Consider the following 16,791-nt stretch of genomic DNA (forward strand, 5'->3'; position numbering starts at 1 on the left):
TGGGGTCCACACGAAACATAAAACATGACGTAATACAGAATATCAGCAGAAAAGAACAGCTCAAGGACTGAACGACACACAGAGAATAAGAAAAATAGTACCAAAAAAAGGTCCTACTGACAGTTACACATATTACTGACAGTTACACACATTACTGACAGTTACACACATTACTGACAGTTACACATATTACTGACAGTTACACACATTACTGACAGTTACACATATTACTGACAGTTACACATATTACTGACAGTTACACATATTACTGACAGTTACACACATTACTGACAGTTACACACACATCAGTACAGATACATATGCCTCAAAGCCTGAATGCTGTGCGTGTTGTTTTATTTGTTTGCTTGAATAATTTGATAGAAGGGAGTTCTTGGCTCTATATGATCATGGCTCTATACACAATAATATTTCACACAGAAACAAGAATTGATGCAGTCAATCTCTCCTGTACTGATATGCATACTGTTGACATTAGCCCTCTGTGTACATTGAAGGGCAAGGAGTGTTGATGTAGTGGGGACGTGACTGTTCTGGTGTCCTTGGTCTGTGGAGTCACCTCCCTGGTGTCGGCTCAGCCTCGTGACTCATCAGCTTTAGTCAACACAGAGGCCCACATGGAGACAGGGGTAGCCCTAGTGATGATAGGGTTGTGAAATGCACTTTTGTCACTTTTGTCAAATGTACAAGAAGTGCGTTGTGAATAAAATAATCCAAAGTATATTATGTCTGGAATTATTTTGTTCTTTGTTCATTATGCAATGTCGTCATTGCATAATGGAGGAAAAGGGAGGAAGGAAGCTCGTTAGGTTTTGGTTGTGGAGAACGTGCGTTGCTTAAGCATTTGTGGATGAAGATATTAATATCGTTTGCATAATATTAAACTATAAACAAAGCTAAATTAGCTGTGGTGTCAGTGATAGAATACTTTTAGAATACAAATCCAAGTTTGTGGTTTTCCTCAAAGATGTTTTTGGTTGAAAACTTTTTGAATATGCATTTTGAATAATATAAATTCTCATGTCACATAATACTTCTACAAATCCCTACGAATTTGATCCCTTAGAATTTCCGATGGGAAAAAAGAAACAAAAATCAAAATACCTCTGTGCCCCCTATGCAAATAACCCTCTTCGTGAACCAAATGGATGAAGAAGGCCAATGAAAAGACAGTAACTCAGCAGGAGTAATGTCTCCTAGTGAGAGCTGTAATCATAAAAGGGATTAGTGTTGAGTTGGAGGCCCAGAGCACGTATCTGGTGTATCTGGCCTGGCGGTTGGAGTTTAAGAGCACGTAAACATCTCTTTGGTTAACCTCAGATTACAGAGCACAGTGGAAGTGATTGTTGGATCAAACTCCGAGACAGCTGTGTTTATTAGAGGTTACACCGCGAAAGTCATGACAACAGAGCGGGTTACGTTGGCAGGGTGGAGTTCTAGTGTTAGCCAGGTTATTCTAGTCTGAGCCCGGAGCTAAATGCTAACTGCTAGCAATGCAGCGGAGAGCTTAGTGAAATGGATACAGACATGTAGCCTAGGGGTACATTGGCATAAATCTGTTTCTAACAGACCAATCTTCAAATGTTATTGATTAAACAGAGAGTTTAATGTTTCGACATGCTTTGTTGTTTTTGTAAATGGGGTGAAAGCACTGTAACCCCTGCATCTTAATTACAGTGATTGATCCTGAGTGTAATTATAGGGTCATTGGAATACAGTCAGACAGCCCCTGAGAACACAATGCTGTGAAACACACCTGAATAAACATCATCAGGATATGAATGTTTTTGACACGCAGTTGAACTCATATTTCCCAATAATTGGATTTATATTTGCTCTGTGAAATAGTAGACCGTTGCACCGTAGATTCTGTATTCCATGACAGTAGGTTTCCGGCTGTGTGGAATCTCGGCCCTTTGGACAGATCTTATCGGAGAGCAGTCGGGATCAGGACCAGGAGAGGTGGAGGTTGGAGAGTGCAGTGGAACACGATTAATTATTCACGTTAGTCTGTGTCCTTCAGACATCTTTACTCTCGCTCGACACACTGCCGCAGGGTTTTAGTCCCAGATAAAGACATTTTTAAGAGGGCCGATATGCAAGGCGCCCGCATGCACAGACATGCATGAAAAGACGCGTGGCGCACAAGACGTTGACAGATACACATTAAACAAACTCACGAATACACGGTTACATGTATTTACGAGCAGCACACATATCTATTTTACACGTGTTTCAAAACACACCACATGAAAACACACTTGCACACTCCCCATAGGAGAACCCTTTGGTTCCAGGTAGAACCTATTTTGGGGTTCAATATAGGACCGTTTTCAGAGAGGGTTCTACCTGGAACCCAAAAGGGTTCTACCTGGAACCCAAAAGGGTTCTACCTGGAACCCAAAAGGGTTCTCCTATGGGGACAGCTGAAGAACCCTTTTTTCTAAGAGTGTATTATACACAGCTAGAGAGTCTTATACGTAGAGACAGGACTTACTCAAGTCTACAAGCTCCACTCTTAATACTACAATGAGCCATGAGCCAATATAACGTTCAGGTCAGGGAGTTGAAATACTAGCCTTACATGAGGCAATGTTAAAAGATGGAATGTCTCCTTGTGTGTTTGTGCATGTTGGGAGATCAGTGTTGCTTTGTTTTCCTTCGGAACGGAGGAAGTGAAATTTGAACGCATGAGGTTAAAGTGTCTTGTCTCAGTACGCCATCCTGAAATGGGGAAATTGGTTTTTGAGTTACTGCACTCTGTTAGGGGAGACTAAAAGATTGGCTAAAATATTGACCGATGTAATTTGTCCGCTTTTTGTCATTCAGTAGAGCTGAGATGCTGGACTCCTGTGTGCCTCTTGTAAGTGCAGACATTTACTGTATAACAATTCCATCACAACCAGATCCATTCTTTCCTTTTTTCTATGGACACGTTTATATTTGAAACACCACAATGGATACTGTAGCTCACTCCTCACTCCTCCACCAGAGTACAGTTCTGGTTGTTTGAATAGGCTGTTTTGACTGCACGTTGCATCTCTGGTCGGCAATCTGGCTTGTCGGCAACGTGTTTCCAGGGTGACGTCAGGCAACATGTCAGTGGAGGATCCTGCAGGAATGATGGCTGCAGAAGGACATGCTTTGTTAGAGGAGAACTGGGACGTGTCTCCACATGAGCATCGGCATTTGCTGCTTTCCAACAGATGGCAGTGCTCCTCCGAGCAGAAGGGAAAAAAGACTTGTGGTTTCCCTCCCTCCCTCTCTCTCCCTCTTTCTTTTTTACAACTGTTTCTTTTTATTCACCCTTACCATCGCCTGGGGACTCGATGTGGCAAACATAGTTTTTATTTGTCTCAAGCCGGTGTTTTGATATGGTATCTGCGCTTTTAGTCATGCTGGCTCTGAGTTCGTCATGTTGTTAAATGTGCTGTGGTAAAAGTCATCCCTGGTTCTAATTAATGGGTACGGAATGACTTTCTTTAGTTCCTAATGTTTTGGAAAGCTGCTTTCTAATCCCCCGGTGTTGAAGAAAGGCTCTGCTGGTTGTAATTCATGGCTTATAAAGCCCGCTCTGGCTTCTCTCATGGAGATGACAATACAAGTATTTACTTTGGTTTTTCCAGACAGTTTTGCACCCCTTGTTATTGAATCTTCTTAGTTATGGATCTGTCTGGTCTGGTGCACTCATTTCATATTTGTAATTAAGAGGATGGTATCAACATTAAGACGTTTCTCTCTTAAAGATGCACTATGCAGAAATTGCTTCGCCCTTTCCTGGTTGCTAAAATTCGAATAGTTCGCCTAATTTCAGTTTTTCTGACAAAACAAGCAACTATAGTGTAGAGAATCATTGTACCATCTAAACCGCTGTGAAATATATTTTCCATAACCAAAAATATTGTATTTTCAGCTGTTTGAAGCTGGTGTACAAAACCGAAAGTAGAAGACTCAAAATCAAAACTTAAGAATGGGAAGCATAGAAATAGTGCACATAGAACATATCTGCCTCTTCTTAGACTTGGTTTCAATAAGAATGACAGATTTATAACTTACATTTATTTCTATGTGAATTTGGCGGGTCACCCAAAAAGTTCCATATATTGATTGTAGCTTTAAACAGTGCTGATGAGAAGGATTATTAAGGAGTCAAATACAACTGGATAAGGCTGACATGGCATTCCCATGATCCAATTAACACCATACTGTATTTGTCTCCGTAGGCTATGTCTGAATTGTCTCGGTTTATCTATAACTTGTTCAGTCTAGAGGCCTTGTTTTCATTAGAAGAGAGGTCATCATAGTCAGAGAAGGCAGACCAATATCAGATTTTTTAAATATTCTACCTTTATTTAACTAGGCAAGGCAGTTAAGAACAAATTCTTATTTACAATGACGGCCTACCCCGGACGACGCTGGGCCAATTGTGCACCACCCTATAGGACCAATCACGGCCAGATGTGATACAGCCTGGATTCAAACCAGGGACTGTAGTGACGCCTCTTGCACTGAGATACAGTGCCTTAGACCGCTGTGCCACTCAGGAGCCCTCCCAAATACAGTCGGAAGCCCTCCAGATACAAGTGCTCTCATATTTCATCTCATTTGAATCTTACTTTTTTGGTGGTTTGGTCTATGAGACATTTTACATTTTGCTCATAATGTCATACTCTTGTTTAACTGAGAACCACCACAGCACAGACCATCTAACATGGCCCATTCTCTTTCTTCTCCTCTACAGGTAATGCATGTCAAAATGGCCTCCTGCCGACGCTGATACGTCCTGCTCTACCCACCATCCAGCAGTCTCTGGGCATGAAGCAGTTCCAGCTCCCGTTTCCCCTGGATACGGCCTCAGCAGTCAGCCTCTTCCCCGGCTTCGGCACAGTAAGTCCCGGGTCATGTGATAAGGGTCAGTTCAGGTCATTGGGCATTACGATCCTGGTTAGGTCTGGCTAAGGTCATAAAGTACGGTATCTGATATCGTTGGTGCAATGGTTTAGATTTAGTACGATGACATTCATCTCCGAGGGCATGTGATTTGTCTTTTGAAGTGTGAGCCTCTTTCAAACATTTGACCATACATTTCCAATAATTTCAACTGCTGATGTAAACAATTATTTAGGACAGTCTGTGCACTAAACCAGAGCATGCAGTCAACCAGGGTAATTTAAAAGAATATACTGGAATCGGGACTCGTTAAATACATTGCATGTGAACAGACTTCACACATGTCCAATGTGCACTTATTGTAGAAGTTGACTGTATTCTCTTGTACTGTTTTATTTGTATGCAGATATAAATTATAGGCAAGTACTGTATGTGGCCTCATCAGGTTTCAATTTAGCAAAATCATCACAAAATGATGACTAGTGGAAAATATGTGACAGATAAAAGTCTACGGCTTGAGCTTTTTGCCTTTGAATTACGGGGGATAGCTCAATTTAAAGTCCGCTTGAAACACAACCAGAAATATGGAGCACAGATGCAGGAAAACACGGGAGACAAGTGGGGACATCATTACGGAACAAGGCCTGGATAGTCCAGTTGAAAGCCAGATAGTATCAGGAATGGATTTCATGACAAAGTTCAAGTTTTGCCTCCATTCCTCTTCTCACCCTCTAATCTGCTTTTAACAGACCTTTCAGCATATAATGAGTAATGTACTGGGAAGCCTCCAAATCACTGAAAGCTGATACTGGATTAACATGGGGTAATCACCTCTCTCTTACACTCTTTCTTTCTCTCTCCATTTCTCTCTCTCGCTCACTCTCTCTCTCTCTCTCTCTCTCTCTCTTCTTTCTCTGTGCCTTTGACGTTTAATCACTGGCAGAATTAATGTAGGGCGATTGTAAAAGCTAGCGTTGGCACGATCAACAGCGCTATAAAAGTGTTTATGCACAAGTTATTGTTCCATGTTTGGTTGTGCTGCTTACACTTGCATATCTTTTGTATTGGTTTGGTTTCAGGGACATAACAAAGTGGCGCTGTCTTTTTCTTGCATGTGGGATGGAGCGCTTTTTTAGGTGTGTGTCCATTGGAAATGATCCATGGTTAGTTTTGTGCGAAGAGGTTTCACAGCATTGTTGCGAGTGGGATCAATTCAACGTTTTGAAGGAAGAGGCGCGACTCAATGCTTTACTGATCTAATTTCAGTTCAAATCGTGACGTTTCGAGCGTCAATGCCCTTCATCAGAAAGAAGGAATCAATTCAATCAAATGACTGATGAAGTGGGTCAATGACATGTGTGGTAATCATGCATTGTTTTCCAGTGTAGATAGAGAGGTGTTGGATGTCATTAAATGCACTATACAAGGTTTAGCTAAAGCTACCTACCATCATCAGCTATTGGAAAGGTAGCCGTTTTGTCAGATATAATGGCAGTTTTGCTTATGCGCCTCTAGGGCACAATAAACATTTATGCACTCTGATTCGCAAAATACAAAAGAATCATATAGACTACGATGATGACTACAGTTTTCCGTTAATCTACTCCGGTGTAATAAAGTGTCAGAGTTCTGGCGTGATGTTCAGCAGATACATTTCCCACCTTCTTTCCAGAGCCGGGGAGTTACGTGCATGACCACACCTGCATCTGATGAGGTAGATTCCAAGTCTCCTTGCAGCTCTCAGTCAATGTTGTTTTGTAATAATACAGTATGTGACTGACATAATCAGGATGCGTTTCCCCAGAAGGGATAGCAGGAATCTTTTCTCGATGTTTTGTTATACTCCCCCTTGGTTGCCATTCCTTCTTCCTGGGCTGTGTTACTTCTCATAAAATAGAAATGTGTCCTTGTGTAATATGACAGTGTATATATAATAAATGACATAATAAACTTTTTTTTGACTCATTTGCTGTATAGAAGCTGTGCAACACCCCGCTAATTTCCTTTGCATATTAAATTCTGGGCGTTGTGCTGCAGTATTTTACGTTAGAAAGAATTGGTTTGTAGAATCTCCTCTTCGCATTTCCTGGAAAACATTGGGTTTATTTGTCAGGATGTGAAAGAAAGTTTTTGTAGACAAAGAAACAACAGAGCAGGAAGGCCGTTCACAGCTAAGGTGAAACCAACTGTGAAATAGGTGTAGAACTTTAGATTACAGCAACTGCAGTAGTGATATTGAGCTGGCCCGACTGAAAGAACAGAAACAAAACCAAATAAAAAGAGTAAGAGCTCAACACTCAGCACAGGCAGCTGTTGCTTTGGGGGTGTAATGAAAGGAGTGAATGGGAAAAGTAGTTTCCAGTTAAGGGGGCTTTCTTCACCGCTGAAAATACCATTTATCTTGCCAGGGGCCTACATTTGTCTTGAAGAAACAATACAAACTCTATTTCCTCTGTAGAGTAATCAGGAATGTGAGTTATTGATTCCTTCGCACCGATCTGCAGGCTGGAAAATTGCTTTGTAGTCCTGGACTGAGAATGACACATGGGTTTCAGCCAGGAGTCCCTCAAGCATCACAACCCATTTCAATCCCCCCCCTAAAAGTCAATTATTCTATCAATACCAGTAATGGAAATGTAGGTTTCAAATGCGCTTGCGTATAAGCATACGGCTTTATCTGTTTTTGCTTTGGATGATAAAAGATTGCGGAGGAGCGCTGCGTGATTTGAAAAAAGAACAAAGGGCGGAGACTATTTGCAGATTTTTATTTCATTTACACAGGTCTCATAACAGCTAATGGATTCTGTAAATTGTATTCCCAGAAGGATAGCAGCTGAAACACCAAAGAGGAGAACACAGTGGGGATAAGGACCACCCTGGTGGTGCGCCCTTGCAAATTCCACCTGATGTAAACGCGCAATACAGACTATATGGTTATTGCAATGGTTGCTATCAGTTAGCACTCGGTGCTTTTTAACCTCTGCCCCTAACAGTAGCTTTATGTGGCGAGCGCTCTCTTGACGGTTTCTCCCATGATAACATTTCACTCCCCTGGGTAGCGGCCAGCAGAGCTCTCTCAGTAGGAATGCAGAGATAAACTGTGGAGCTAAAGCCAATTCTTTATGGGGATGCTCTGTGCCAGCAGCTTGCCTGGCAAAGTATTGTTAATACTCGTTCACTTATTTTGTAGTGCTTTCTCTCATCTCAAGATTTGCAGTAAGCCCTCTCCAAAGGAGAATATTCACAAAATTGATTTAGATGGGACAATTATGTACGGTGTGAAAAAGTTGACAAGAAATCCTACTGTACTGTATGTGTTATTCAAGGGTCTATGTAGCCCCATAGTCTATGATACACAGGTTGATTTATAGTGGATCAACCAAAGTCTTTCATAAGAAGGAATCATGATTCTGTTGCATTATTAGTTGCTCTCAAAGTGGGCCAAGATGAATAAGAAAAGGTGACAATATATCAATCTTAAATTGTTCATCTGGCAATTTTAAGATGTTCACCTGTTTTCTGTGTATTACCCAACTGCTCTTTCTCACACCCCAGGTAGAGGCATCTGTCCATTGTGGGGATGTGTGCGTGAGGTTCAGGTCTGCACGGTACCATGTTTCACTGCTAAACCAGAAACAGCTGGGGAGTCACGCTAGCAGGTTGCACCTGCAACACTGATTGTTCCCTAATGTAAAGCACACTTGCCATGTACGGTCCCCGGGAAAGATTTAGCAGAGGAAATATTTTCGCACCGAGACAAGGTTGACCCAGTGGATTTACGAGACTGACAATCTTTCAAGACTACATCATCATTTAGATTGTTAGCCTAGAGCGGCTAGAGGGCTGAACTTGCCTATCGTAGAAGATGTTTTGTGGTCTTTTGCCACACCCTACTTCGAGCTGGGATTCTGGGAACATTTATACTTCCCTTCCGCTGTTATGTGAAAGGTTTATGATATGTATTTAAGTCTTCCTCCACGGTTATCCTCCTGAGACTCTGAAACATCCTCTGATTTGTACACAAACTACAATATCTAGAGCTCAGAAGTATTATAAACTTCAAAATATATAATTCCTTGCATTCACATAAAAAAATTATATCACTTCAAGCCCTAACCTTTTGGGGGCCATAGGAGAGAATTTGTTGGGAGGCCCCTCCACCTCGCGGGCAAAAGTAGTTTTAGAATTAGTTTTAGTTTTAAAGTTAATTTCCTGCAATTCTACACATTTTGCCATGGAGCTGAGAGAAAACTTTGCAATTTGATAGCACATTTCATGCAATTCTACTCGTTTTGCCATGAGGCGGAGAGAAAAAGTGCAGTTTTACAGATAATTTCCTGCAATTCTATATATTTTGCCATGGGGTGAAAAGAAATTTGTGCAGTTTTGAAGCTAATTGAAATCCATGTCTTAAACATTGCTACGTTTCTGAAATAGCAACAAAAAAACTTGTGATCTGCTTGACACAATGTTACTTACCTTACAGATAACAAATTCAGCTAATTTACACTCCATTCATATGCAAATACCATTGATTCATACACTGGCTTGTCTGGCTGGCATGTTTTTCTTTTAAGCTGCCGTCCCTTATCCACACTGAAATAATATTATTTCAGTATTCCTCTTTTATGATAAAAATATATATCTATCTCGCATAGTTGTTGAATATATATATACCTATTGTAGGTCCCATGATACAACAATGAATAATGTTGTACTAACAAATGTCATCAAGGAATACCTTAAAATTTCCAACAAACACCTTGTGAAACAGCTGTGAAAACCAACCTGGCAATATTTTAAGATTTAAATATATAAACTTTCATCTTTTTTTTGGTACAGTTGTGTCATTCATTTATTTTCACCAGATTTTTTGGAACACTCACATGGCAATCATAGACTGAAATTGTGAATTCTGGTGTGTGGAATAGAGAGGAGGTGGGTGCTGTGTGGATGGGAGGTTCTACCTGTCACTTGTTCTCAACAGGCAGCCAGTCTCGGGAAGGGGGACTTGAAGAGGGAGACTTCAAAGTCCAGGCACTGCTGCTCTCTTTATTCTTAGTGTTTGCAGTGCTAGTGTATTATGTGCCCAGTATGATGAAGCAAGAAAACCTTCTTAACAGATAATGACGACAACAGTAGCCGTAGATGTAATGAAAAGTTGGAGGGTGGTTGGTAAGGGAGGACATCAGGTGGATCCATGTCTGGGTGTTAGGCAGAACCCCTAGGTCCTGGAGAACAAGAGCAGAGTAAAGGGAACAGGGTAGGAGACAGAGACATAAACAAGCAAATCTATAGTTCTATAGTCATTTGGAGAGGTAAATTAAGGAGGTACATTTTTATAACCTTTCTCAAATGTCAACCAAAGCTTAACATACTTTGGCTCATAGGCTTCACCAAAGTGTAGGGCATCAGGGCTTTCAGTGGTCGACCGTCCAACCACTCCGTCCAACCACTCCGTCCAACCGCTCCAACTGTAGAAGGTTGTTGGCTTCCACCGAGGTAACTCTAGGAAGACAAAGAGAAAACATCTGCGTCAGGTTATTTTGTGTGCAAATGCAAATAGTTATTATCTGAGAGTTTTATATTCACCCTAACAGATGGTGACCCCAGCTAGGAGCGAAAGAGCAGCGAGGTTTCCCAGGTCTCGTCTTCCTTTCGTCCTTCTTCCGAACCAAGTCATTTGCCTCCACATCCTTCTCAGTCCGTGCCTGAAGGTGGTCCTCGAAAGCGTTCTGATCTGGTTCGACACCTTCCACCACATTAGGTGGAGTTTCGGTGAGCTGAAAGTACGTTATACAAAAATAGCAATAGACAAACAACACTAAGTCAATCACAAAATTTAAAGACTACAGTATATGCAATAATTGTATATACAGAACTATTGCATTGTTTACCTCAGTCAACAGCTGCTGCTCCCGTCCGCATATCATGTGATCGTCGAGTACTCTGTGGAGGCCTGGACGCTGCTGTTGTGTGCAAAGAGAATTACCTTCACGTTGTCCTCCCACCGTTCCCGGTACCGTCAAGGGATTTGCCCATGGCAGTCTTGAGGGTCTGGTTGGTCCGTTCATCCAAAACCTGGAGAAGGGGGTAGGAAAGGGACATCTATTGACAATGTAAGATATTGAAATATGTCTTATGTACCATAAAATGAAAATAAAAAAACTGAATATAACCAATAACATCCGTACCTTGTTTCACACAAGATGGCCTGTGGGTGTTGAAGATGTCCATCATCACCTTGAGGTGGCCTCGCCAGTCTCGTTCTTGATTTTAATAGGTTACAGAAGGGAATTTAGAGTTAAGCACATTCTCTTCCGTTACTGACCTTAATGGATATTGCTTCCACCCACTTGGTGAAGTGATCGGTCGCTCTCAGACACCAGCTGTTGCCATTCCTGGATTTTGTGAAAGGTCCGATGAGGTACACCCCTAACATTTAAAGTGTTAGAGAGAAGATTACTTTATTCTTACCCGTATCTGTGTCATGCAGTATGCAGATTTTCATATTTGTAAGGATACTAACACACACACACATTCTATAATAAATAAAGCAACCATTACAAAACAACTTATCAGGGCAAAAATGGTATTGTTACACTTACTGATCATGGTGAAACAACTTTGATGGGCTTGTCGTGTCTCTGACTTCATTAATGAGATGACATGCTATTTTCAAATTGATTACCTAATGCGTAATTGATTATGTGATTGAATTAAACCATGCAACAATTAAACCATTAATAACCTGGGGCACCACAGAAGCATTATTTTATATAGAGTGGTTATCTCCCGAATCCACTCCTGAAGATCTGAAGATCTTTTATATCAATAGCAGTCCATCAGTCATTAATTATTCTTTACCAAATATCAGTCTCATCTGAACGTCATAAAATGTTTGGTTATCTGCACAAAACCAGCCTTTACTTATGAGTCATCCGTACACAAATTGGCTCAATTATTTATTTACTAACTAATTAAACAATTACAGAATATACAATACATAATAACATTATACAGTAAATACCGTCCCTACTGTTCCACTGTGACCCTCTCTCTCCCATATTGCATGGTCAGGGAGACAAGAGTCTCTGCATGGAATTTAGAACGTGGTTGTAAAGTTGTAAAACTGTCATGACGCTAGCCCTTTGAGTGAATTGGCTAGCAGAGATGTGAACACCCCCCCCCCCCACCCCACCCCTCCCCTTCTAACAGGAGAGGGGGGGTTGTTCACATCTCTGCTAGCCAATTCACTGAAAGGGCTAGCGTCATGACAGGCTTCAACTCTGGCGCCACAGTCTTCACCCTCTCAAACTTCTGACAGGCTAGACAGGTACTGACCTTTTAGCACAAAGTCACAAATTGAAACACTGTGTGCTCTCTGATATGACATTCATTGAAATCACAATAATTTCAGATATAATAGAATGTGATTGACAAGCAAAAGGTTATTTCACTTGCCCAGCTGTCTGTCTGTCTGTATGTGTCTGTCTAGCAAAGACACCTAGTTAAGTGCAGTTTTAATTATCATAATTGCTTACACCTATCCATTTGATTGATCAGGGTTAATTATAGCTAGATACCTCAATATGACAGATATATAACTACATGTTTTGCTAGCAACATGTAGATGACCAAATAACTAGATGGAAATGTTTTTTGAAAAATAGAAGTTAACTGCTTAACATTACCCGGAATTGTGAATTTGTGAATTTCTTTGCCCCCTGCGAATGTTGCGCCTCTTGTCGAGATCAGTAATGCCTTCATAGTGCTATGTCTGGTTGGAAAGATAAAATAAAATCTCTTTGAGGGATGCCATTGAAGTGCAAGCTACATACAAACAGAAAACTACAATACCAGGGGCACTCTTTGGCAGGGGGACACTATTTGGCATGACAGGCCCACTGGAGGTCAGTGCCCCTGGACACCCTAGGCCCTTCGTGCCGGTTGGTAATTCAGCCATGATTACTACAAGTTTAGATAGCTGGGTAGACTAACTTACCAATCTAAAAAAATATTAGCTAATATGGGCTAACGAAACGGTCACTGAGTTTATCAAGAAGTGTATAGGAGATGTTATACCCACTGTGACTATTAAAACCTACCCTAACCAGAAACCATGGATAGATGGCAGCATCTGCATAAAACTGAAAGCACGAACCACCGCATTTAACCATGGCAAGGTGACGGGGAATATGGCAGAATACTAAACAGAGTAGTCGATCCCTCCACAAGGCAATCAAACAGGCAAAATGTCAATATCAGGACAAAGTGAAGTCGCAATTCAACGGCTCAGACACGAGACGCATGTGGCAGGGTTTACAGACAATCACGGACCACAAAAGGAAAACCAGCCACGTCGCCAAGACCGACATCTTGCTGCCAGACAAGCTAAACACATTCTTTGTCCCGCTTTGAAGATAACACAGTGCCGACGACACGGCCAGCTACCAAGGACTGTGGGCTCTCCTTCTCTATGGCCAACGTGAGTAAGACATTTAAACGTGTTAACCCCCGCAAGGCTGACGGCCCAGACAGCATCCCTAGCCACGTCCTCAGAGCATGCGCAGACCAGCTGGCTGGTGTGTTTACAGACATATTCAATCAATCCCTATCCCAGTCTGCTGTCCCCACATGCTTCAAGATGGCCACCATTGTTCCTGTACCCAAGAATGCAAAGGTAACTGAACTAAATGACTATTGCCCCGTAGCACTCACTTCTGTCATCATGAAGTGCTTTGAGAGACTAGTCAAGGATCATATCACCTCCACCTTACCTGTCACCCTAGACCCACTACAATTTGCTTACTGCCCCAATAGGTCCACAGACGATGCAAAAGCCATCACACTGCACACTGCTCTATCCCATCTGGACAAGAGGAATACCTATGTAAGAATGCTGTTCATTGACTTTAGCTCAGCATTCAACACCATAGTACCCTGCAAGCTCATCATTAAGCTTGAGGCCCTGGGTCACGACCCCGCCCTGTTCAATTGGGTCCTGGACTTCCTGACGGGCCGCCCCCAGGTGGTGAAGGTAGGAAACAACATCTCCACTTTGCTGATCCTCAACACTGGGGCCCCACAAGGGTGCGTAATCAGCCCCCTTCTGTACTCCCTGTTCACCCATGACTGCGTGGCCATGCACGCCTCCAACTCAATCATCAAGTTTGCAGATGACACAACAGTAGTAGGCTTCATTACCAACAACGATGAGACAGCCTACAGGGAGGAGGTGAGGACTCTCGGAGTGTGGTGTCAGGAAAATAACCCCTCACTCAACGTCAACAAAACAAAGGAGATGATCGTGGACTTCAGGAAACAGTTTTAAGTTCCTCTGCGTACATATCACTGACAAACTGAAATGGTCCACCCACATAGACAGTGTGGTGAAGAAGGCACAACAACGCCTCTTCAACCTCAGGAGGCTGAAGAAATTTGGCTTGTCGCCTAAAACCTTCACAAACTTTTACAGATGCACAATTGAGAGGATCCTGTCGGGCTGTATCACCGCCTGGTACGGAAACTGCACCGGCCACAAACGCAGGGCTCTCCAGAGGGTGGATCAGTCTGCACAACACATCATCGTGGGCAAACTACCTGCCCTCCAGGACACCTACAGCACCCGATGTCACAGGAAGGCCAAAAATATAACGAAGGACAACAACCACCCGAGCCACTGCATGTTCACCCCTCTATCATCCAAAAGGCGAGGTCAGTACAGGTGCATCAAAGCTGGGAGCGAGAGACTGAAAAGCAGCTTTTATCTCAAGGCCATCAGACTGTTTAACAGTCATCACTAACACAGAGAGGCTGCTGCCTATATAAAGACATGAAATCATTGGCCACTTTAATAAATGGAACACTAGTCACTTTAATAATGCCACTTTAACAATGTTTACATATCTTGCATTACTCATCTCGTATGTATAGACTGTATTCTATACTATCTATTGCATTTTAGCCTATGCCCCTCTGACATTGCTCATCCATATATTTATACATTCTTATTCCATTCCTTACTTAGATGTGTGTGTATTAGGTTTTTGTTGTGGAATTGTTAGATATTACTTGTTAGATATTGCTGCAATGTTGGAACTAGAAGCACAAGCATTTCGCCACGCTCGCAATAACAGCTGCTAACCATGTGTATGTGACCAATAACATTTGATTTGATTTGGATGTCAGTAAGAAGAGGAAAACTGCTTGATGCACCACTAAACTTAGAAATTGTGTATTCCACTATTCTAACTCTCAACAGTAAGGGGGTCGGGGGACTAGGCCAGAGTCGCCTAAGCAAGGGTTTCCCAAACTCGGTCCTGGGGCCCCCTCTGGGTGCACGTTTTAGTTTCTGCCCTAGCACTACATAGCTGATTCAAATAACCATCTCACCATCAAACTTTGATCATTTGAATTAGATGTGTAGTGCTAGGGCAAAAACCAATGCGTGCACCCAGAGGGGGCCCCAGGACCGAGTTTGGGAAACCCTTGCTTAGGCGACCGCCTATGTAGCTTACAGTATGCCAAGGGCCGGCCCTGCTTCAAGCAATGTGGGCATGTGTGTAAAACCCTTGAATTCATTGATATTAAAGTGTTCACCGTTATTATATTCTGTGTTTGCAGGTAAGCCATGCATTTCTCTATTTCAGGGCATTGATTTGGGAAAGAGGAATTCAAATGCAATGTAGGTTTTTCTTTCATTATCATGAATATTGGCCTTGTTTGATATTCATAGTATAATATTATGAGAAGATAAATTGTTTCATCTTAGATTTCATTGAAGCATGTCATGAGAGAATAACTCCCCTCGATCCAGTGGGGTGTTGCCAGAGAGGTTTGATAGATTAATCGATTAGAAATCGGGTTATGGAAGAATTTAGCAAAACACTATCGAACCACATCAACTTGACCTACGGTACACAGATGAATTGTGATGTATATTCGAATGTATACACCTTTTTATTGTGGTGTGTTTGGCTCAAGACCTGTGAAGACATTGTATTGCTGTTGTAGATGGATTCATTCAAATAAGATGTGTGTGTGGGGGCGTTGTTTCATAACGTTCAAAGCTACTTTTATATCATGTCACGCGTGACAGTACTACGGATAAGGACAATTTGATGGAGCTCAGATGTGCTTTGTTCTGAGGCAAGGGGTGGGTGGGGCAGGGGTTAAGGGGTTAAGGTGTAACATTTTCATCTGAGCAGGTCGGGGACAGTGTGAGGCAGCCAGGTGGCTCTGGGGAGCAGAGGAGACACCCTAGTTCAATATTTCATCCTAACAGATCTTGATGGTGTGAGAGGGGTCAGCGGTGAAGACCGATGGGAAAATGCTAAAGTACCACTCATACTGGAGAAAATACAATCGGAGACAAGAAGCAGAAAGCCGAGGGATAGATAAGTGGAACGAGAGGCGCAATAGAGAAAAAGAGCAGAGCGAGGGGGAGAAAGAAGGGGTTATAAGGAGAGAGGAGAAATAGAGAGGGAGAGATAGAATTGTCCTTGTGCTTGCTCTGTGTTCGTCGAAAGTTGTCCATTCAGGTTCTCTCTCTCTCTCTCTCTCTCTCTCTACTTACATTTTAATCATTTAGCACTCTTATTTAGCGTTACTGACAGTAAGTGCCTGCATCAAGGGGAAAACAGCATAAAACGTCAATCCTTTTTTAGAATCCAAAACCCCTTAAAACCCCTTAAAAAGCAGCAATATCCACAGGAGCAATATGCATAATGAACCCCCACTCCAGCCTTCTGTGTGGTATATTGAATAAGAAGCCCAATTTAAGAGCTCAACAGTGCTACTGCCCCTTTACATAGTAATGATAGACACACACACACACACACACAAATACACCGGAAACCACCAGACCTATTTTCCTCTATA

The 16,791-nt window shown here is 42.1% G+C and overlaps 1 protein-coding gene across 1 annotated transcript in view; it reads left to right on the forward strand.

Moving 5' to 3' along the window:
* LOC106605268 (zinc finger protein 385D) overlaps window positions 1-16,791 on the forward strand; it is a 38,967-nt gene that overhangs the window by 1,424 nt on the left and 20,752 nt on the right. Inside the window, exon 2 of the mRNA XM_014200715.2 lies at window positions 4,760-4,905. Coding sequence (XP_014056190.2) covers window positions 4,760-4,905 — 146 coding nt within the window. The remainder of the gene's footprint in view (window positions 1-4,759; window positions 4,906-16,791) is intronic.

Source organism: Salmo salar, chromosome ssa05, assembly GCF_905237065.1.
Source record: "Salmo salar chromosome ssa05, Ssal_v3.1, whole genome shotgun sequence".
Classification (NCBI taxonomy): domain Eukaryota; kingdom Metazoa; phylum Chordata; class Actinopteri; order Salmoniformes; family Salmonidae; genus Salmo; species Salmo salar.